This window comes from Pongo pygmaeus, chromosome 1 (assembly GCF_028885625.2).
Source record: "Pongo pygmaeus isolate AG05252 chromosome 1, NHGRI_mPonPyg2-v2.0_pri, whole genome shotgun sequence".
NCBI classification, from domain to species: domain Eukaryota; kingdom Metazoa; phylum Chordata; class Mammalia; order Primates; family Hominidae; genus Pongo; species Pongo pygmaeus.
The window spans coordinates 181,757,954-181,781,216 of NC_072373.2; the positions used below are offsets into that span (position 1 = coordinate 181,757,954).

Consider the following 23,263-nt stretch of genomic DNA (forward strand, 5'->3'; position numbering starts at 1 on the left):
AAAGGGCTTCTAGCATGGTGCTGAGCTCCCTGTCACTAGAGGTGGCAAGCAGGTCAGGGGTATTTTAGGATGGAACCCTGCACTATGGGAGAGTTTGGTTAGATGACTTCTAGATCATTTCCTTAACTACTGAAGAGGAAATTTTAGAGAGCCGAAAGAGGACAGGCTTTGAAGTTACATAGTCTGGGTTCAAATTGTGACTGTGCTACTTAGAAGCTGTGTGGCTTTCGGGAAATTACTTCACCTCTCTGAGTTCCAGGTGCTCATCTATAGCATGGAGATAGTAATTGCCCACTGTGTTATTTAGCAAGATAATATGGAAAAATATCTGGCATATAGTAGGTTCTCATTAAATATAGATACCTGTTAGGAACTACAGTGGACTAATAGGTGCTGAGAGAAGAACAGTGACTTGCTTAGTTGTGGGTACTGCCCACTGTGGAAAGGAATGACTTAGAGGAACGAGCACATGGAAGGAGCATACAAGTTTAAAATTTAACTTGTGTGTGTGTGTGTGTGTGTGTGTGTGTGTGTGTGTGTGTGTGTGTGTGTGTGTGTGTTTTAAATCCTCCTGGGACTTGACCTAAGCATGAAAGGCTTATTATTAATATTTTCCTCCATGTTTGTTCCTCTGCGACCCTATCCTGGGGGCATTTATTGTGCTGGCAACAGCCCTGGTGAGGCACATGGAGGCAACAAGACAAATGACTCCGTAGAATGAACTTCCCAGTTTTTTCTGTGCCCCAGTCCTGTACCAAGGCCAGTGAGGTGGTGGGAGTGAGAACAAGGAGACCTACTGAAACCTGGCTAGCAATTCCTTCTCTCCCTATGTGGATGGCCTCAGTAGGGCATTTCTTCAAACATGCCCACCTGGAAGAATCTTCTAGCTCATCTACTGTTACCCTACATTACACAGCTGAGAAAGAGACCTGGAAGTCCCTGTGACTGGCCAGCGGTCACATAGCTAGATGGATCTGTTAAGGTTTTCTACTGTAGTCTTCATGTTTTACAGAAAAGAAAATCAAGAGAGAGGACTAATCACCAAACAAGTTAATGAGAGAGGCAGGCCTTGATTTGGTGTCTCCTGATGTCTTTCTGCAACACCACAGCAGGGCACTCTTTCTTTTGTAGTCTTGGCTGGGTACAATCCTTGAAACTTGAGAATTTTGTCTGCCTTGGATTTTATAAAAACAAACACCATCAGCCAGAGAATGCGTTGTGTTTGTATTTTCTGTGGCATGTCTGTTTTTAATGCAAACATAAAACTGCACATGATTTTTGTATAGATGAAAAACTTTAAACTTATATGTAGATATTTATAAGACCTTTATAAAGCATTTTATGTGTAGCCTTCCAGAATTTCATCCTGGCTCACAAACTCATACCAAATTAGGCTCTCTGACGTTGGATTATTTTAATTGCCCAGACTGATTATATGTCAAATGGAAGTTAAGACAAAATTTCTCCCATTTTAATAATACTGTAAATTCTTCATGGGTAAATTCACTTTTGAAGACAGACTTGCATTGGGTTTCCTGTCACCTGCTTGTTTTTTCTAAAACACCATTTGCCTATTACCAGCATGCTTCCTTTTTTCCCAGTAGTAAGTTTAATGGAAAGTTTCTCCTCAGATTAATAATACCAAGTTCTGCTATATTTTTGAATAGCAGTTTTTACCATATTTTTTTTACAAGAAAGCTCTTTGTGGCTTTGAGTAGAGACCCTATTTGGGCATTGTTTAGAGCTTTGTGGCTTCAATAAGCCTTGTAGTTCAGGAGTTTGGCAACAGGTCATATTTATATAGTGTTTACTTCAACTTGGGAATTCATCACAGTATTCTCTTAGGGTGTAGGCAAGATCTTGGGAGAAAGGCAGGCATTTTAGGAAGTTATATTGACATACTCATCATTTTACATGTGCCTTTTAGTTCATTTGAGGAAGTTACAGCAACTTCATTATTTTTCTCTTGTTCCTGTAGTTTAATTAGGTGATAGGAACAGGGCCTGTATTAAACAGACTTGATTTGAAATGTTGGCTCTGCTATTTATGTCTTTATGGAAGCCACTTCGCTTCTTTGAACCTCAGTTTCTGCTTCAGTAGAATTATTGTAGGGATTAAATATAGTGAGTTTGTAAGGAATGTTGCCCAGAGCCTGGCACATAGTAGGTGCTCACTCAGTATTTGTTGAATGGATGAATGCAATTAGCTGACATTGTAGTAGCTAGAAAGGAGGAGGAAAAGGATAATGCCCAAATCTTTGGTGGTTTTCCTTGTCCTGGACATAAAAGAGTCCAGAAGTCAAGATTGGTGATTTTATCTTCAGAGGCTGCAGATTTATTTTTGCTTACACTAAAACTGATGATTTGGCCTCATGGTTAGAGCAGTTGCACAGACCGGCTGAGTAAAGAGCTTTCTTCATCCTTCCTAGTTTCTTCTGTGGTTTCTTGGAATTCAAAGCCAGAAGCATATCCCAAAGTCACATTAAAATGCCACATAAAGTATTTACTGTCTTACATGAGCCACACCACCGTTCACCTTCATTCATGTGACCAGTCAAGAGTTACAGCTTCTTGTCACCCTGTGTTCTGTCTCCTCCTCACATCTCATCCGTCTTGCTTGCCACTGTCACATTAATCTTCCTAAAACATCTCTTTCATCATGTCTCAGTCTATGTCAGATACCTGCAGTGGTTCTCTTTGCCATGGGACAAAAGGCAAACAGGTAATACACAAGGGTAGCCTAACAGCTGCTATTTATTGAACATCTATGACAAGAAAGGCACTGTGCTTGGTGCTTTTACATGCACTGTCTCTTTGGAAAAGAGTTTATTATCCCCACTTCACTGGTAATGAAACTGAGTCTCAGACAGGTTAACTAGCTTACTCCAAGCTGCCACAGTTAGTATGTAGCAAAGCCAGAATTCCAAATTAGGACCACCTGATTCAAAAGACTACACTGTTTTTGCTAGATACTGGGCCACCCTCTCCCAACCATTTCTTCCATTTGTTATGATGACACTGAATGTTCAGTAATCTTCTATGAATATGAGGTATCCATACCTTCAACTCAGGATTAGGGTTAGGAAGGCACAGAGAGCAAATATTTGCACTATATAAGCCAGTGTCTCTCACGAAGTCACACCTTGCATTTTGGTTGGGTTCTTGTCATATACTGGGTTGTAAGGACCAAAAACACAAGGACTACTTGTCATAGTGCTGAAACCAAAACAGGAACTTGGTAAATGTTCACTGCCTGCAGAAAAGAATGAGCAGAGGACTTGGGACTTCCTGACTCTCACTCTGGGAACATGGGTCCAGGAAGAGACTGCTAAGTATTAGGATGAAGCCAGGAGGTGGTTAACTCTCAGAGGAGCCTTGAAATCCCCCTGGCCAAGCATGGAGGCAGCCAGGATCCAGGTCAAGAGGCATGTGAATCAAGGTGCTGTCTGCTTCAGTCCCTTTCCTGAACTCATTCCTGACACTTCAGAGCTTCCTGGACTATTCAGCCACCTTTTCAAAGAACCCATTCAAGCCCTGAGGGTGGCCACAACTTGTTTCTGTTGTACCTGGTGATGGTTGCTGCTTTCTGGAGACTTACTGAGGATAGAGGACATGGCCTGGCAAGAAAGCGGGAGTCAAGTGGTCTTCTGCTTTGAGCTTAGGCTGGAGAATTTAGATGTCCTCGACTGTAGCTATCATTCACTCATTCATTCAGTATTTATTCTGGCTCTACCATGTTCCAGGAATGTGTTTAGAGGGGATAAAGCATAGGCTTAGGAGGCACATGGATCTATAGCACATCTTGGCTCTGTAACTTCCCAGCTGGGTGACTTTAGGAGGAGAGTTTTGTTTCTTTGAGCCTCATTTCTTCTTTTTTGGAAAAAAAGTGTGGCTTATAATACCTACTTGCAAGGTTGTTGTGAGGTATAATTTATATGAAGATCTTTATAGAGGTATCTGACATGTAGTAGACATTCCACAAGTGGTAACCTAATTTTTTATTGAGGTATATTTCATTCAATGTGAATTTCACCATTTTAACCATTTTAAAGTGTGTGCAAGTGAGTGTTTTTTGGTATATTCCTAATGTTCTGTAACCACCACCACTACTTAATTCCAGAATGTTTTTATCACCCAAAAAGAAAACAAATCCGTGTTACCCATTGAGCAGTCACTCTTTATTGCCCTTTTCCCCCTGCTCTTGGTAACAACTAGACTACTTTTTGTCTCTATGGATTTACCCATTCTGAACATTTCATATAAATGAAATCAATAAATGGCCTTTATTTCTGGTTTCTTTTACTTTGCATAATATTTTTAAGATTCATCTGTGTTGTAGCATGAGTCAGTACATCATTTCTTTTTATGGTTGAATAATACTCTGTTGTATGGGTATACCACATTTTGTTATCCATTCATGAGTTGATGGACAGTTGGGTTTTTTTCCACCTTTTGGCTGTTAATGAATAATGCTGTTATGAACATTTGTGTATGAGTTTTTGTTTGGGTATATGTTTTCATTTATCTTGCATATACACCCAGGAGCAGAATTGCTGGGTTATGGTAATTCTGTGTTTAGTTTTCTGAGGAACTGCCATAATGTTCTCTACTATGGCTGCCCATTCTACATTCCCCAGCAGGAATGTATGAGAGTTCCAATATCTTTACATTCTTTACACTTGTTATTTTCCTTTTATTTTTGATTTGAGCCATCCTAATGAGTATAAAGTGGTATCTCCTTGTAGTTTTGATTTGCATTTCCCTAATGACTGATGATGTTGAGCTCCTTTCATATGCTTATTGGTGTAGCCTGTTTTTATTATTCTTTAATTAAACATTTTTGTTTGATGAGTCTCTATTGTATGGATAGTTCTATATGGGCCCTGCCCTGAGGTTACTCATACGCCAGTGGATAAGATCTTTAAGCAGATAATTGCAAATAGTAAGATAATAGACTCCAAAGAAGGTAGGTAGGATGTGTAGATGTGTAATGCATCTTTGAGGGGGAGGGAGGAGATGAGTGGAAGCTAAGCAAAGTTTGTCTAGCACATAAGAAAGAAGGGCATTCTAATTAGATGGAAGAGCTTAGAGCCTTGAGTATAGCTGGTGGGGGAATGAGGCCTCCTGTCATCAGATGGGGAGTGTCACCCATCTTAGGCAGCTAAGCAGGTCTCTACCTCCAGAAGCAAGCCTGCCCCAAGCCCCAAGCCAGCAGAAGCCAGCAGGCAATCCTTGCTGAGCTCTGTCGTCCGCTGCACCTTTGTCTGCATGGGGCTCTATTGTTTTCAAGGAACATTTACTGAGCTGATTTGATCCTACTTGAGGTAGATATTGTATCTCCATTTCTACAGAGAAAAATTATGCTCAGTGAGGTAGCAGCTTGCCTGACATCTCACACCTACAAAGTGACAGAACTGGACTTGGAATCCAGGTTGTCTGACGCCTAGTTTATTCCACATCTGCACACTGAGCCTCAGCTCTTCTTAACTTGGCATTCAAGGCCACTTACTTTCTAGTTCCAACCACCTTTTCTTCCCTTCTCACCTCTCCCTCCTGCCTATAACTGAACCATCTTTCATAACCATTTTGATCTAAATATTTCCCCAGCCTTCCCCATTTGGCTTCTATTCTTTACCCCTCTTGTGTAGTCCAGATTCTTACCATCCTTTAAATGGCTATCCTTTTATGAGCACCAACTGTTGAAGTGCCATTCATTCTGCTCAAGTTTTTAACACACAGAATTGGTAATCTTCACAGTGTTCTGCAATGTGAGTAGGAATTATTTACTTCAATTCATAGATGAGGAAATAGTCTCAGAGAAGTAAATTAACTTACTCAAGATCACCTAGCAAGTAAGGAGTCTAGCTCAAATGCCACCTCCTTTCAAAAGCCTTCCAGGGTTACACTGACCGAAGTGATCTCCCATGCTCCTAAAATCCTTTAGCAGTTACTTCTCCCTTATTAAAATTCAGCATTTGAGATCTTGGGTTCTCTTTTCTTGTGTTTTTATCTTGTATCCCCAACTGGATGTTTGTTCATCTGCGTCCCCAGGGCCAGTTTAGATCCTACAGAGTAAATTCTCAGTAAAGGTTAAGTCGAGGCATAGAAGGCAAAGCTCTGGATCTGGATTATGGGGTCGGAGTTCTCCTACATTCATGTTATGACACTAACTTCTGTGACCTTGCACAACAGTGAGCTCTCCAGGATGGGGACCCTGTTCATCCTGCCCCTCCTTTATTCCTGGGCCTGAGAGTTGCATGGATGGATGCACAGACTTCACCATTTAGAACCTCGTTTTTCTCATCTGCATTTTGAAAAGTAGAATTGGATGATCTGAGGATCATTCTCCATCCAGATGTTAACGTGGTTTTTGAGTCTGAACGATTGCTTTTCTCCACACCAACATGATCCTGAGCTACAGAGTTTCAGACCAGGAAGGCATAGCGTAGCTTGTCATTTCTAATTGATGGCTCTGCATGTCAGACTTTGCCCTCAACTTGTCAAACTAAAGACTAGTCCAGGAACTTTGCCCCAACACATTCAGAAATCCTAATACCACCCTCATCGTCTCTCTCTCTTTCTCTCTGTCTGTTTTTTTCACACACACACATACACACACACACACAAAAACACCATTGCAAGATAATTTCATCTGAAGTACTTTCTTTAGATTTTACATTTTAACAGCCTTTTGACTTAGAAGTCAGCAGTGATTCATAGGAGGAAAACTGTTGCTCTTTTAGAAAATCCTGAGTCCCTATTGTTGTTCATGCCTAACCCATTGGATGTATTTTATAGGCACAATGAGCGCAAGAATGAGCCATTGTGAAAATAGGAACCCAAGGATTGCTCCACTGCTCAGTGGGAAAGGCCATTTTCATCAGTAGGGGGTTGTTAACAAAGACCACCTCTTTTTTTTCTGAGCAGTTCATTTATCATCCTGACCCTACTTAAATCATTTCTTTGTTGTTATTTTTTTTTTAATTAAATCTCTACTCACTTTATGCTTAAGAGAAGAAAATGATTCAGAACACATTGATAATACCAATTATATTGTGCCATCCATTGAATGTCCAGTGTGTAGCAGGCACTCTTCAGTGGGTTGCGTGAATTATTGCTCTCATCCTCACAACCTCCATTATGAGGAGAGACTTGAGTTCAGAGAGATTAAGGCCCTTACCTACCTGTCCTCATCCTGTCATAGAAAAGCTGAGGTTCACACTTAAGTCTCTGATACTAGACTCCCACCTCTGACCAGCTGGGCCTTCATCCCCAAGACCATTTGGGAAGATTCAGCATTTGAGTACATTCTGAAATAGTTATGTGCTTATAAGCTGCCTTCTCAGCTTTACTAACAAGTTGTGAGGAGAGAAGCCTGGCCTGGGAACAGTGTAAGAGCATGTTTAACACATACAAATACATACATAGACACACACACACATACACACACAAAACCCTTCAAGACTGGATCTGGATTTAACTAACTACCTGGCCATATTCTATATCCAACATTGGGCAACATGCTACAAAACGCATTTGGGTTATAGCAGTGGGAACCTTTGAGGACTATGAGAAACAGCAATCTCTAAAGTGTCAGTTTAAGCCCTGAACACAAAGTATTTTACCACAAGGGGACAGTCCAGAGAAGATTCAGATTTTTGCCTCTGGAGCCCTCTTGTGTGAACTTTTATTTTTGGACATATCCAGTGAGTGACAAATCTGGGAAGTCCAGTTTGAAATCTGTGCAGAAAAAGAAACAGATTATCTGAGGTTGAGCTTAAAGAATGAGAAAATGAGTAGAAATAATATCCTTTTATATTTGTGTAGCACTTTACATTCAGTATGTGTCATGAGCACACGTAAGCAGTGGGCGAGGTGCCAGAGGCCTCTTTCCCATTCCTGGCTGTTCCTCAGACTCACGCCGTGGGCAAGCCTCTTCCATCGTCAGGGTTTAAATTTCTTCATGTAACATGAGCGAGTTGGACCACTTGTTCACTGAGGTCCCTCAAAGTCAGTCATGCTGAGATGTGATACCAGTAAAAAGGGGATAAATGTTATTCTACCCCCGTCTGCCTTACCGCAGCCTGCCTTATGTCAGGGCTGTGGAGATACCCTTGCCCTTCCTTACATCCCTATCAGCTATAATCTCTCTCATGTCTATTGGCACTTGAGCTGACAGAAACCCACCAAGTTCTCCTGGGAAGACACTTGGCTTAGAAAGATCTCAGTTGAGTTGAGGGATTCATGTGCCATTTTAGTTTAGATCAGACAGCAATCTAAGGGCTGTTCCAATTCAAGATTCTAGAATTCCATAAAAGGCCACCCTTTAGGATGTACTTAGAGAAACCCCTAAGCAAATTCACTGGCTGCTATTTCAACACTTTGTATGACAGTGCTTTTAGCAAACACCCTTGTTCCTAGATCTGCACTGCTATTAGGATCCCTGCATGCAAGAGGGAACCAGCCTTGAGTTTGTTTGTTTTTCCTTTTTAACTGGTCTGGCCTCAATTATTTTCTAGCATTTGAGGTTTTGGGCATTCTAAACTCATAATGACTCATTTTAACTCATGATGAACCTTGTTCTCTTGATATGCATTTTAGAAGACAAATCTGACCTTGAAAACAGTGTGATGCAGAAGAAAATAAAAATCCCCAAGCTTTCTCTTAATCATGTAGAAGAAGATGGAGAGGTTAAAGATTATGGGGAAGAAGATTTACAGCTTAGACACATCAAGGTAACAAAATCTTTTCTTTCTTTGGAAGTATGCAGGAGCATTTTCAGATATCTCATAGCTAAAGAGTTTCAGTCTGGCTTCCTCTCCCCATGTAAATGTCCCCTGGTATCACAGGCTATGATTTTTTCAGGGTAGTGAAAGCGTGGGACAACTAGTGTGTATTTTCCTTGCTGGCCAACTTTCCAGAGAGCCTTGATTCATGCTGTGCCTCCAAGCATGGTCCTGTTTGCACAGTCTGTGCAGTGTCATCGCTGTTGGAGGTTTGGAGCGGTGTGTTTCTCCTTGGCCCACAGCTCCGGAGAGGTCACTGCTAAGCTCCAAGAACGTTAAGCAGCTGTTCTTGGGGAGAAGTTTAGGGCCAGTCACTGTCAGATTGCCCCAAATAGCTAAGGCTGGACTCATTGGGAAGTGCACGAGGTTCACAGAAGGGATTTGTGAGACCTCGGGTTAGATGAAAACATTTGCATGAGGTTGCATTTTCTTGCTGTGTGCCCCAGTTGGTCTCCAGCCTTCACTTTGGAAACTGCTGAAAATCTTGTTCGGCAAGCTAGCTGTTTTTTTCTGTGCAGTAGATACCTGAGAGGAAGGGAGAAGGAAGATAAGGAAATGGGATGTCTTCTGCATTGACCATGGTCTGATTTTGGTCACAAGGTTGAGGGTGTTCCCAAGGAATGTAGCTGAGTTCAGTTCATGGCATTCACTGTACTCCTGCTATGCGCCTGGCCCTGCGCTGGTACCTGGAACCATTAGCCAGACATGGTCCCTGCCTCCAGGGGTCTCACATTATAGTGACACAGACATATTGTAACGATCACTTTAGATAAATGATAAATTGATCTACACTAGTAGCACCTTATCTCAGCAGATAAAATGACCTAAGATTTTGTCATGTAACACAATATCAGAGTCATGATTTCATTGGGCTGGGTTTGATTTGGTTTGGTTTTCCTTCAATTTCCTGAAACTTAGTGAGAAATGCCTGGAATCTCATGTCCTCAGTTGTCTACACTTCCTACACGTGCCCCAGTCAGGAGAGCTCCTAACCCTCCTGCCCTGAGTGAAGAATTCATTTGATCCTGTAACTCTCACTGCCCCTCAGTAGAAGCTATAGCTACTTAAGCTAGAATTTCCTTAGGCAGTGGAACCCCAAGCTCTGGAGGGGGTCCTGGATAATTCTCTGGTAAATGAACTTTCTTCTCTGTATCCACTGTCTTGCTGAGGGAGAGGCTGGCAGACGTAGGGGAAGGAGCCTTGTACTGAAAATTAGATTCCGAATTCTGGTTTTGCCTCTCCTTGTATCTCACTATGTGACCCTAAGTGTAGTCCTTCCCTGAATTCTCTGACTCTCAGTTTTCTCACCTGTAACATGAGGAAGTTCAACTGAAAGTACCTTTCAGTGCTAGAATTCTTTGAACTTTTCAGTTGAGTAAACATTTTCCAAGCCCCTACTGAGTGCCAGTTCTGAGTGAGTAGGCAGAGGAGAAACAGAGAAAATAAGACATGTTTTCTGCCCTAGATTAGAGCAGATTAGAGTTTTTAACATCCTTTCCATCTAAAGCATTGTTGATGAAAAGTTTACATGGTGAATTGCCTTTAGGGGAGGCATTTTATGTTTTTGTTGTTGAAGACATTTGTGACTCCTCTGGGATCACTTGGCCTGGCCTGATTTCTCCCTAATTCTCCACAAATACATATTGAACACCCCCATGAGCAAGCCACTGCCTAGGCATTGTGGGTGGGCTGGGGCCTGGGGAGTTGGGAAGGGTGGTCATGGTATATGCATCCAGGAGGGAGAGTGGTGAAAAGGAAAAAGTGCAGGCCTGGGAAACCAGTGTCCTGGTTATGACTCTGGGCAAGCCCCTTCCCCACTCGGAACCCCATTTATAAAATTTATAAAATGTTACCCCATTTATAAAATGAAGGGCTTTAACTAAGTGTTTGCACAGGTTTCTCCAAGCACTGATGTTCTGTGATTCTGTGATTTTAGGATTGTCTGGGGAAATATTGAGCTGCAGTCCAAGAAAGTCCCAGCTGCCCTTGCCTGAACTGATTCTCGTTGTCCTACACAGAGACCTGAGGGGCGGAAGCCGAGTGAAGTGGCGCACAAGAGCATCGAGGCAGTGGTGGCTCGGCTAGAGAAGCAGAACGGCCTGAGCCTGGGCCATAGCACGTGTCCGGAAGAGGTCTTCGTGGAGGCCTCACCAGGCACAGAGGACATGGACAGTCTAGAAGATGCTGTGGTGCCCCGGGCTCTGTATGAGGAGCTGCTGCGCAACTACCAGCAGCAACAGGAAGAGATGCGCCACCTCCAGCAGGAGCTGGAGCGTACTCGGAGGCAGCTGGTACAACAGGCCAAGAAGCTCAAGGAGTACGGGGCACTTGTGTCTGAAATGAAGGAGCTCCGTGACCTTAACCGGAGGCTCCAGGACGTGCTGCTCCTGCGGCTTGGCAGCGGTGAGTGCCCCAGCAGGTCACCTACCACTCCACTTGGGTGGAATACTTCATGCAGATCCTCTTCCGGGAAGGGAAAGGGGAGAGGGAGACCAAGTGCCCTGAGGCTAGGGAAGGACAGACTCTTGGCTTACCAGTTATCTCAAGGAAGAGTCACTCCCCACTCATAGTGAATCTGATAGGACCTTATGTATGCAGCAGCCTCAGCTACGGCAACATTGGTGAACATGGGTCAGAGACTAAGAGCTGACAAAATATTTGTCACTGCTCACTCATTTATGCATTTGTTCAGCAAGAGGCAGTAACAGGGATTGTAGGGAACCTCTCCAAGGAGGTTTCAGGATAGTAAAAAGAAGTAGACATGATCCTAACAACATGTATTAGTTTAAATCAGAAAGTGATAAATGCCAAAGGAGAATGCTGACAAAATGATATGAGAATTCACGGGTTGGAGAGGTTATTTGTAACTGAGGGCATGGAGAGACTTCAGTAAGAAACTGAGCTTTGAAGGTTGGGCAGTGTTTCAAGGCACAAGAGGAGGCTGAGCAGCACTCGTGAGCATGGGCCTATACCTGGAGCACACTAAGAGGATTAATGCAAATGTGCTTTGAGGACAGAAGATGGAAGGACTTGAAAACTTTACCAGCCTGGGATGTCTGGACTTGTTTTGGTAGGAATGGAAAGCATTAGAAAGCTTTGAGCAGGGAGGCACGTGACCTTAGGAAGATGAATATAAAGAAGTATAAAACTCCTTTGGTTTGCTCATAGAACTTAATAGGTTCTTATACTGCACCCTATTTTAACTAATCAGGTTTTCTGATCTAAAGTGGTTTAGAAGCAGGGATCGAGAAATCTGAAAGGCAGCAGCTTTGACTGCCGGAAGAAATGACTGCTTACCAGAGAGAAAAAGACAGAAAAATGCTTTCAGAATATAAGAATACAGAACTGTAGAAGATAGACCCCAGTCAATATTGAGGAAATCGGTATAACACAAGTTCATTGCCTCCATAGCCCCTGAAGACATTAATAACTCTGAGTCAGTGTGCTTTGCTTGAAGAAGGTGGTAATCTAGGCTAGAAATATCCCCAAAGTTTAAATAAAATACAATTTTGCCCTTATGAAGGTTTTCATTATCTAGATAATATATTTAGATACGAAGCTTCATTCTTCTGTGATTTATTCTTACCCTAATTTACTTATATTTGTAGGTGTCATTTGCTTCTTAAAGTATGTCCCCAAGGTAGTGGCTCAGTAGATCTTTGGATAGTCCAAGAAGTCAGCAGAGAGGCCTTTTCATGCCCTTGTCATAGAAAAGGAAATGACATTGGGACTTCCCCAGAGTCACTTAGGAGGCAGAGGTAGAGTTCTGTCTCAACTCTAGTCACTCAATTCATAGGCTGGAGTTTGTCCACTCCCCAGCTATACCATTGGCTTGGCCATTGTCCCAAATCATAGTCTACAGAGGTTCACAGAGACATGAAAAGTCGCATATGGTTTGCAACTTCAAAAGTTAGTAAAGTTCTTTATTAAAATAAAATCTCAAAGAGAAATCATAAATGTAAAAATTTGTAAAAGCTGTATTGTTCTTGTAGCAGTGATGGGGGATGGGGATAACTGAAATTTTCAGAGAGAAAAAATGTTTCCCAATCTTAAAGTGAATAATTTGTATTTTCAGTGTGCTTTGTATGCTATGCCTTTTATGAACTCTTGGGGGCTTGTGGGGAAGTACACCAAAAACAGAAATTCTTCGTACTTAATTCAACTCCCAGGGAAACTACCTGTTTTTCATGATTACGAACTGAGTTCAAACTCTAGAAACCACTCCTGAGCCTCTGGGGTGGTAAGACACCCTGCATTTTACATCATTATATGCCTCTTTTAGTCCTAAAACATGTAGAAAAACTTGACCTGAAGCATAGTTTCAGTGTCTTGATCTTTCTAGGCTCTCCCATCCCACAGGCCTTGAAGGCCATTGCACAGGCCAGCGGCTAGCTCTTCCCTGATCTGAGTCACCGTCATCATTACAATGGGTTGGATTCAACATAAATCAGCTGGAGCCCCAAGTATGCATAGACCACCCACCCTATCCTCTCAGGGCTACAGGCATCCTGGAAAATCACACCCACTGTCTCTCATCAGTGAAAGCTTAAAAGTCTGTTGATTAACACATGTTAATAGGAGAATGCTAATGTGCCAACTTCCAAGACAAATCCACAAGAATAAAATAAAAGGTTCTCTACCCTTAAGAGGAGGTTGTATGTTTTCACGGCTTGGATTCAAATCCCAACTTCCCTACTTCCCAACTCTGTGGCTTTGGGAAGCTCATGTCCTTCTTTCCTTTCTTCCTTCCTTTCCTATGACCTTATTTTCTTCCGTGAATACTTGCTGGTCTCCTGCTACATGCCAGGGACCTTGCCTAGTGTAAGAATACAGTATATTTGCAATATAGCCCTTGCCCTCTGCCCTTGAGGAGTTTAAAGTTTGATGAGGGAAACAGATCCTGAAACAATCAATGACAGCACAGTACATAAATGCCATCATAGGGACAAAACCATAGAGGACTGTGGGACAGCAGATGGGATTACCCACCAGATTTTGAGGGGTCAGAGAAAGAAAGCTTCCTGAAGGAAACAACTTTTAGGCTGAAGCCTGAATGATGAATTTTTGTTATCCAAACAGGAATCAGTAGATGGGGAGAGTGAGGAGCAATTTAGGCAAAGAGCATGTATGTCTCTGACCCTTAGTGTTCTCATATGTAAAATGGGAATGATAATATTACAGCCTGTGACACACCGCATAGTGCCTGACATTCTGTTAATGCTTGATTACTGTTAGCTCCTGTTGAACATCATGTAATGGAGGAGCTAAGACAGGGTTAACTTTGGCTTTTAACTCAGGCACCCCCAGCCAGTAGTTGGCTATATGACCTTGGGCAGGTTAACTAACTTCTCTGCCTCAGTATCCTCTTACAATGTTGAAGATAAGAGGGGTTATATATGTTTGTTCATTTGTTTATTCAATCAGTCAGCTAACATTGACCAAATACTTTCTCAGCCTAGGAACTTAGGGAGATACAAAGAAGATTAAGACATTGGGAAGTAGGGAGAGGGTAGCGATGGAGGTAAACATGTTATTAAAACACAGAGTGCCAGTTCTGGGAGAGAGGTTAGCATCTGAAGGGAGAAGTCTCTCTTGGAAAGTCTGGTAAGATATCCCCTTGCTGTAACAGATCCTGATCTATAAACACCACTAAGAAGGCAGAGAACAACCAGAAAGCGAATGAGAGACCCTTGTTTGACTCTCGGCTTCAATTGCCCTCTGAGAAACATGTCCCGGCTTAGGGTTGATGTAGGGCCCAGGCTTTGCCATTCTCTGCCCCCTGGGCCTCATTTGAGTGTTGCTCCTGGAGGCATATCCTTGAGGATTTTCATTTTTCGTCCACCTCAGCTAGGGGCCTAGCTCAAGGGCCTTTGTCTAGCTTGGGTGCCGGATCGTTCACACCATAACAGGCAAATTCAGAGACGAGGGAGGGCAACAGGTCAGTAGGTGCTCAGTTTTCAAAAGAAATCTACCTGCCTGGAAGAATCATCATTTACTCACCCAGGTAGTGGGGTCCTACGAATGGTAGATGGTAGTGGAGAGCAGCCACCTGGTCTTTTCAGACTGATGGGGACTCAGAGTGGGAAGCGGGTCCGTTAGCAGCCAGGAGTTGTAATGGCACACCTTGGGGAGGTTGGGGTCAGAAAGGTGGAGCCACATCCAAGGGTGGGAGATAGCAGCAAGAGAGTATGTTTCAGAGGCTTCACTGAATCGTACACGTCTTCATTTGCACATTTATGCATTCTTTCATTCATTCCACACACAAGAAAAGATGGATTTAACAGGAAGTATTCCAACATGGAGTCATGGAGTTGTGAAAGAACTTAGGCTATAGACTGTCACCCTCATTTTGCTGATGAGGCAACAAGCCCAAAAAGTGTCACTGGCTTATTCCTAAGGGTCTCCTGACCCCTGGTCCTGCATGCCTCTCTCTGGACCCTCACCCGTATGGCCTTCTTTAGCTCTTAGACTTCATTTTTCCCAACATGGGGGTGTCTCCTCCATCCCCTTCACTCCCCACAAAGGATATCATCTCTCTCTGTAAAACAGAACTTTCCTTGTCTGTGATCTTAGCATGGTAAACTACCCTTTCTGACGGGAAGGAACCTCACTTTCCTCCACTGTCAAAATTAAATAAGGAAGCATATGTAATAACTTTAGCCCCGTGACCCCCATATTGTAAGTGTTCGATAAATGCCAGTCCCCTTTTCCTTTTTCTCCCTTTCCTGCCCATCGTCCCCCAAATAAGTAAATGCCGAGGATGCCAAAAGCATGGTGACATTCCAATGTACAAGGTACAGATGTTTTTCTGTGTATATTCATTTATTCATTATTTATTTTATTCAGTGAACAGTTATCGAGGGTATCCTTTGTTCCAGGACTGGGTTAGGTGCTGGGAATAATGTAATGAACAAGACAGAGTGCCTTTTTAAAAAGCAATGCACAAGTAGATTAGAATGGTGTGTTTAAACCGGGCGTTGGCAGCCACAGAGAATTTTAGGGGATGAAGGGAAGCAGAACAATAGAGACCCAGTTGGGGGAGGGTAAGCCCCCATGTGTGAGAATGGAGTAAATTCTAGGGTCTCTCTTGGTTTCTCCTCAGCTAGATTCCCTGTTCTTAGAAGGCAAAGTCCAAGGCTACGGTGTCCTCCCCAGTTTGTTACACTGTAAGTACCACTTAGATAGTATAATTCATTGTGGTGTGACTCGGGTAACATTAGTTCAAATAAGACTCTCAAGGGCTCTGTGATTAATACAAAGAGGAGCAGACGTAATCCTTGCCTTCAGGATGCACACAGGTCTCACAGGGAACACAAACATGTACGCAGTGTGACACCAGGCAAATAAAATCAGTGCTCTAATTGCAAGAGGGAGGCAGATGATGGTTTTAGATTTTGTGTGTGCTTTGTCAGGGAATATAGGCAAAAATGATGAATTCTAACCAGAAGAGGCATAGATAACTAGAGTAATAACAGTAATTCACATGTGCATGGCATTTTACAGGTTTCAAAGCACCTTGACATTTTTATCTCATTGGACAATTCCGATAGTCTTATTGCAAGCCAGGTAGGGATTATTATCTCCATTTTAGAGAGGAGAATACAAAAAGAAGAGATAATGTCCTGTTGGCTAGATCATAAGCTGGCTGAAAGTTTCGAAAAAGGAGAAAGCCATTGTGGCCTGCATATCTGTTTCAACTTTTTAGAGCTGGATCACTAACACCTCTGTAACCCTCTGGGTTTGTGCCTTGTGTGCTGTCCAAGGTCCGTTAAAATACCAGCTTTGATCTTTAAAATCCTTTGCAGTCTGAACTGGTTTCTTTAAGCCCAGGTCTCTGATGGTGCCTTAGAAAAGGCAGCTAATGTCAGCCAAATGCTTCATGCTGGTTTTCTCCTGTACTGGAGACAACCTGGGCTTCAGCAGCAGATATTACTTGGGTTTGAATCTCAGCTGTCTTAATTTATTACCTGTGTAACTTCATACACATTTTTTAACCCTTCTCAGGTGTCTGTTTTCTCCTCTAGGTATCTTAAAGCCCACTACATACAGACAGGAGAACCAGCTCAGTGATTGAGAGCCCTAATGGGCTCTGAGGTCAGAAATACTGAGGTTTTTCAACCCCAGCTCTTCCAAATTCAAATTTTGTTGTCTCGGGCAAGTTACTTAACTTCCTCAGCCTTAGTTTCCTCATCTGTACAACAGAGTGAATGATAGTACCAACTATTATGGTTCTTAAAAGGAGCAAATGGGCCGGGGGCAGTGGCTCACACCTGTAATCCCAGCACTTTGGGAGGCCGAGGCAGGCGGATCACGAGGTCAGGAGATTGAGACCATCCTGCCCAACATGGTGAAACCCCGCCTGTACTAAAAATACAAAAATTAGCTGGGCATGGGGGCGCGTGCCTGTAGTCCCAGCTACTCGGGAGGCTGAGGCAGGAGAATAGCTTGAACCCGGGAAGCAGAGGTTGCAGTGAGCCAAGATCATGCCACTGCACTCCAGCCTGGTGACAGAGCAAGACTCTTGTCAAAAAAAAGGAGTAAATGAATAAATGGAGTAAAGTCATCTGCCTGGAGGCTGGCATATAGTAGGTGCTCAGTAGGGACTGCATCAAGATATAGAATCATTTGAAGATGTGCATGAGAAAATGTGTATATAGCACTTGGCACGTCATAGGCACCCATTGTCCTACAGCAGAACACAGATGTGATGGTCTGGCATGTCTCAATCTTTGGTCAACCCTGGATGACTCCTAGAGATTTCCTATTTCCCCTTGTAAGTCCTTAGAAATCATATTTGAACACTCTATTTTACAACCATGCCTGGACTTGATTTCAAACTCACTGGTCTGTAGCTTACAGAATTTGTCCATTACCACCCCCAACTTTTCCTGGGCAGAATTCCATCTTCCCATCTCTAGCTCTCAACCACCCCATTTGACCTCCTAGATTTTTTTAGCATCACTAGTTGTGGCTCAGTCTTCTCTTTGCCAGGACTCTCTTCTTGGGGCCTGTTTATCTCAGAGCTCTTTCCCGTCTCTTTCAGCCTCAGTTCATTTTCACAATGAGCAGGAGTACTATAAAAAAGTTGGGCTTTGAGAAAGGCCCAAAGCGGGTGGACAAGAGCCATTTTGTCTAGTTAGATGTTTACATCTCCCTTGTGGAGGTGAGGCCTAAGAGGCCCACAGTCTGCCTGCCAGTTTAGAGTTAGTGGTGGGGCAGTTTCAAAAACTATTATACCCTGCTTAATTCAGATGGCAGAAAGAGATCTAGTAGTAAGAAGTGGAGTAGTTTGTCTGAAAAATATTGGTCATCATCTACTTTGAAGGACTTTTTTTGAACTGTTGCCCAAATCGGAAGTAGCCGCAGTTTAAAATAATCCCAGATTATTTTAAAAGTTGATTTCAGGGTGGCTGAACAATTCAGGACACTCCTTCCCCTTTCTCCCTAGACTCCGTTTTCCTGGGGGCAGTGGGGATGGGGTTGAGGGACAACTCCAGGCTGTCCCTTTTCTAACAACTGCCTAGGTATTTAGAACATCCAGAGGAAGTTGTTAGGCTTTTCCCCATTGTCAGGATAGCAGTGTGTTTCTCCATTAGAGCAACGTTTTGCCTTCCATATTGCCATGTGACAAGCTTGTGTTTTTTTTGGATTTGCCAGTCAGGAAATGGAGGTGGGAAAGTGTTCATTACAGGCAAAGCCTGGTTTCTAGGAATACCTGCTTTGGGCCAGACACTAAATACTTTCCATATATAAAACAACCTCAGCAGTGGATAAAACAGGCTCAGAGAGATTAGGTAACTTGCCTGAGGCCACACACCCAGGAAAGGGTAGAACCAGGTTTCAAAACTGAGGCTTCTCTTGTTTTGCCATGCATCAGGCAGTCTGATCACAGAGTCGCTCAGCCATGTGCTTCTGTGGCACCATCCCTTTTGCCTGCCTCCTGATTAGGCCTTCATTGTTGGCCATTAGACCATCCAGTACTGCAGTGCATTCTGTGACTGCAGGACCCTTGAGCTTTTAGATGAATATTTCCTGCTTAATTTAAAAGCCCACCATGTCTTCATAGTTTCAGCCTTACCAGGCAACATGGCCTCAAGATACCAATCGGATAATTCCTGGAGTTTTCTTAGAAATTGTCTCTTTAGAGAGAACCCAGTTCAACTTTTCACCCTTGTCTTATAGATGGACAACTGAGGCCCAGAGAGGGGAAAAGACATATCTGTGCCATGTGGAATCAGAATGTATAGGATTTCGTGAATGCTGTATCATGAAGCAGTGGAAGGTTTGTGTTCAGCCAACATGGATGGATGTTTGTTTGGATGCCAGGATTCAGCAGGTCCCGGAGGCTAGCCATACCCTCCCTTGCTGCTCCAGGGGGCACTCTGAGTGTGGGGGGTAATTCTTAGAGTCCTAGGACCTTAGTCCTGTAAGGAACCCCAGAGTTCACCTCGTCTAGCCTCCTATACAGGACAAGAAGCTTTCTGCTGTCTCCCTGCCATGCAATCACCCAGCCTCCAGTAACATTCCCCTAGAGACAAGAAGCTCACTCACTGCCTTCCAGTGCAGCCTATCTCATTATTGGACAGCTCTGACTGTAGGGAAATGTTTTTGTGCAGGGAACATTATTGGATCCTTCCTCTGTTCCGAGCCCTGTGCTAGGCACAGAGAAATCAAATTGTTAAGCCCCGCTTGCTACCTTAAAGAAGTCACAGTCTCAGCAGCAGACAGTTGGGATGCAGGGTGAGCTTTACTTTGGTCCTGAGCTCTCAGGATGTTGAGAAAGGATACAAAAGAGAGCTCCTTACATGGCTGGGGTAGAAGAGTTGTGGGTGGCTGGAGGAGGCCCCAAGTTGAGGAACTATCTCAGGCAACAGGAGAGCCTAAACAAAGGTTTGGAGTTGTAAGAGAGGCTGGCTTATTCAAGGAACTGAAAGTAGTTCTGGTTGGACAGCACAGTGAAGGGCTGGGTAGCAGGAAGAGATGAGGTTGCCGACGTAGATGAGAGCAAGCAGAACTACCCCAGCCCCTCCTGCAGGTGGTTCGTGGGGGCACTTCCCCATTGGAGTGACCTGGGGTGCAGTCCTTCAACTCCTGAGTTGCTATTTTCCTCTGAGTCAGGCGGATCAATCAACAGCCATTTAGCAAAGATGAATCCCATATGGTCCCTACTCTGGAAGGGCTCATGGCCTGAAGGGAGTATCAGCAGAGGTCAGGGTCATGGATTGATTTGTTGGGCAGACATCTACCATGTGATCAAACTTTGCCTCCTCATAACTCCTACCCTCAGGCACTCACTGTGCCCACAGTGGTCCCTCAGGAAACTGGGAGCAGCCCTTATGCTGCCCACCCCACTTATTCCCACCACAACTCCTTAGCCCCCCAACCCAGCCAACTGTGGTCCATTTTACATGCGTAGAATACATGTGTGGGCTTTCAGTGCTTCTTTGACAGGGCGTTCTGCACATACCCTGCCATTTGGATACTCTCTGGGCGCAGATAGCTGGGCAGGAGGGAAGTAGAAGAACCGCAGATGAAGAACCAGTCCAGTCTTCCCTGGCCACCAGAGGATAAGTTCAGAGCTTCTAGAGGTGACACCCTATTCCCCTTCCACCGCACCCCTCGTGATTGTGGAGCTTTTCACAGACCCCCTAGGAATGTCAAAGAAAGTCAGAGATGAGCTGAGGGTCCCACAGAGTAAACATTAGGCAAGAAGCTCTGAAAAGTACAGTTCACTGAGGAGGGGTAGCGTAGTGGAAAGAGCTGTCTTTAGAATCTGACAACCCTGAATATGAGCACTCACCACCTATGTGACTTCTAGCAAGTTACTTTACTGCTCTGAGTCTTTACAGAGGTAATAAGATCGATTTTGTAGGACCACCATAAGGATTAACTTCTTTCACTAAACACGTGTTTAGTGAGTGTTCTGTGTGGAGGACATTGCGCTGGGTGCTGGAGATATAGCAGGAACATCCCCTCGGTGTTTATGTTCTAGTTAGGGAGATGTTAAACAATCACGTGGCACTGGGCTGAAGAATGCTACAGAGAGAAAAAAAGAGAGATACATTTGATATAAGATACTTAAGAAAGAAGACTTTTGTAGGTTTCAGCCACCTTTCCTTCTCAAATATGTCATTTGAAATGGGCATCTGCAATTCCTCAAAGTCAGGGAGAACCTTGACCCCCAAGACTGGGGACCTGGGCCTGCTTTTTTCACCTCTTTCTTCCTGGGTGGGCTCCTCCCCCTTGGAAAGGGGGCTCTCTCAGATCCATTTCAACTCTGCTGCTCTGTGGTTCAGATTACCCGAGGGTATGGCCCCACTGTGGAGGCATCTTTGTGAGACGCTGGGATCTCACCTAATCCAGGATTCATGCTAGAATTTTTTTCTCCTGCCTTTGCCCAACAAAGCCTGCTCCTGCCCTCACTCGCAGAAGGCACTCAGAAAATGGAGAGAGAGAGAGGACCTGAAGAACCCCGGCCTCACTACTCCCCCACCTCCCCAAGATGTCACGCATCCATCAAAGCCCCAGTCAGAGATCACCACTTTCCTGAAGCCTTCTAGGATCCCTTAACCAGCAGTGGTCTACCCCTCCCCAAATTCATGCAGATCATCACATTGCACCCTTTGTGCACAGTGAGCCTGTGGTTTGTGCCACTTGCCTTCATCTTATGAGAACTACCCCACCCTAGGGTCACACACCCAACAAGCTCCTCTCATCCTCCAAGCCCCAACATAGAAGTTGGTGACCATCCTTATGAAGATTTCTTAGTCTCCTCCAGAGGCAGCACCCCCTCCTTTGCTTCTGCCCCAGTTTTTTTCCTAATGCTTGTTAGCCACATGGCTGGTGGTAGTCTGCTGCCTGTCTCTTTCCACTGCTGGACGGTGAAGCACTCAGTTCCACCCAGCCCAGGGCTGGCACTCAGGAGGTACTTAGTAGATTCTCACCAAAGGAATGAAACCAGATTTGTCTCTGCTTTCACTGGAAGCCTAATGGGGCTAAGAAACAGGCACAGCTACAGCAGCAGGTGAGAGCAGCTGATGACTTCTGAGAGGGTCTGAGAAGGTCCACAGAGGGGGGGATCCTCCTACCCAGCTCCGGAGGCATCTTCCCTAGTCTCTTTCCAAGGCCTTTGTTTAACTCCTTCATTATTATGAAGCTGTTCCCATGCCCAGGTACTTCTCGACAGTAAAATCATCTCTATTCTGCCAAATCTAGTACCCCCTGTGCCACAGCAGATGTTCTGTATGCATTTAGGAATTTTGACTTGATTTACTTTGCATTTATGAAGAAAATAGGATGGTACTTGTAACAGAGAAACTTCCTATTTACTTACAGAAGTAAAAGGATTTAGTCCTTTTTTCTAAAAAAAGAAACAAAAAAGAATCTAATATTGTTAACCTTTCTATTTCAGCTGAAATCAGAAATGATATTTAGTGTCCAAACACATACATGTTTGAAAAAATAGGTGATTTCTAAACCCAGAAGTCACACAAACATAAACATTTGTGTTAATCAGAAAGAACAGCATTAGTCCAGTTTATGATACAACAAGAATAGAAAACGGTGTAATTTCATGTATTTGTTGCCCCAGCAAACACTCACAAAGACCCTAACTGTGTGTCATGCTTTCCATTTTAGGAAAAAAGCCAGTAGGGCTTAAAGAGGTAAAGTAAATAACAGAACCAGGATCTTTACCAGGTTTTTCTAACACTAAATCTGTTGCTCATCTGTTAAATCAGTTGTTTGTATGCTATATAATAGTGTTTCACATGTTAAATCTGAACTTCCCCAGAACAGGAACATACTTTGTCTCTGGGTCCCCAGTGCCTCTTGCAGAGCCTAGATCTTGATATGCAGTCAGGGGTTGTGTGATGAATGGGTTCATGAATGATTGAATGAAAAGACAAGTACTACCTTTCATACTTTTTAAAAGCTTCCTTTACCCAGCTGAGAGTTTTCTTTCCATGGAAGGTATATTTTCCCCAAAATAAACCTCAAGTGTGTGTCAATATCGGAATGCAAATGGATCAAAGCCCTTTTTTAAAAAAAAATTCCTACTCCTCCCACAAAGTGAAAAAAGTTCTTCTGTTACCTAAAATATCTGCGCCAGATTGTACAATGCTGTCTCTTAATGCAAGTGCTTATTATTGTGGCTAATTTGGTCACATGTGTTTGAGGGAGAACAATGCCTCAGAAATTTTTTAAAAGCAAAACAGCAATCTGAAGCATTTGTTGTAATGAGATGTAAATTGCCAACATCGGTAGTGAAGCCGACTAAAATTTGCAATGAAGTGATTTTCCCCCCTCTTAAATTAAAAGCACTAGGGGCCCTCCCTGCTCTCCCCGAAGAAAACACATGCTTTTTTGTTCCTTTTCTTTCTGATCCTGTAATGCTAAACATTGCGCTCTGTTGATTGATTCATTCCTTCATTCATCTGCCGTTTTTTGCCAGCTTCTGTCTGTTCTGTGCCTGCCTCA

At 43.5% G+C, this 23,263-nt stretch overlaps 2 protein-coding genes across 3 annotated transcripts in view; both read left to right on the forward strand.

Annotated features, from left to right (window-relative positions):
- The window catches only part of AGBL4 (AGBL carboxypeptidase 4), a 1,536,119-nt gene that overhangs the window by 1,299,266 nt on the left and 213,590 nt on the right, over window positions 1-23,263 (forward strand). The window lies entirely within an intron of this gene.
- BEND5 (BEN domain containing 5) overlaps window positions 1-23,263 on the forward strand; it is a 49,458-nt gene that overhangs the window by 6,867 nt on the left and 19,328 nt on the right. Inside the window, exons 2-3 of the mRNA XM_054488585.2 lie at window positions 8,601-8,734; window positions 10,804-11,188. Of these exons, the coding sequence (XP_054344560.1) occupies window positions 8,601-8,734; window positions 10,804-11,188 (519 nt within the window). The remainder of the gene's footprint in view (window positions 1-8,600; window positions 8,735-10,803; window positions 11,189-23,263) is intronic.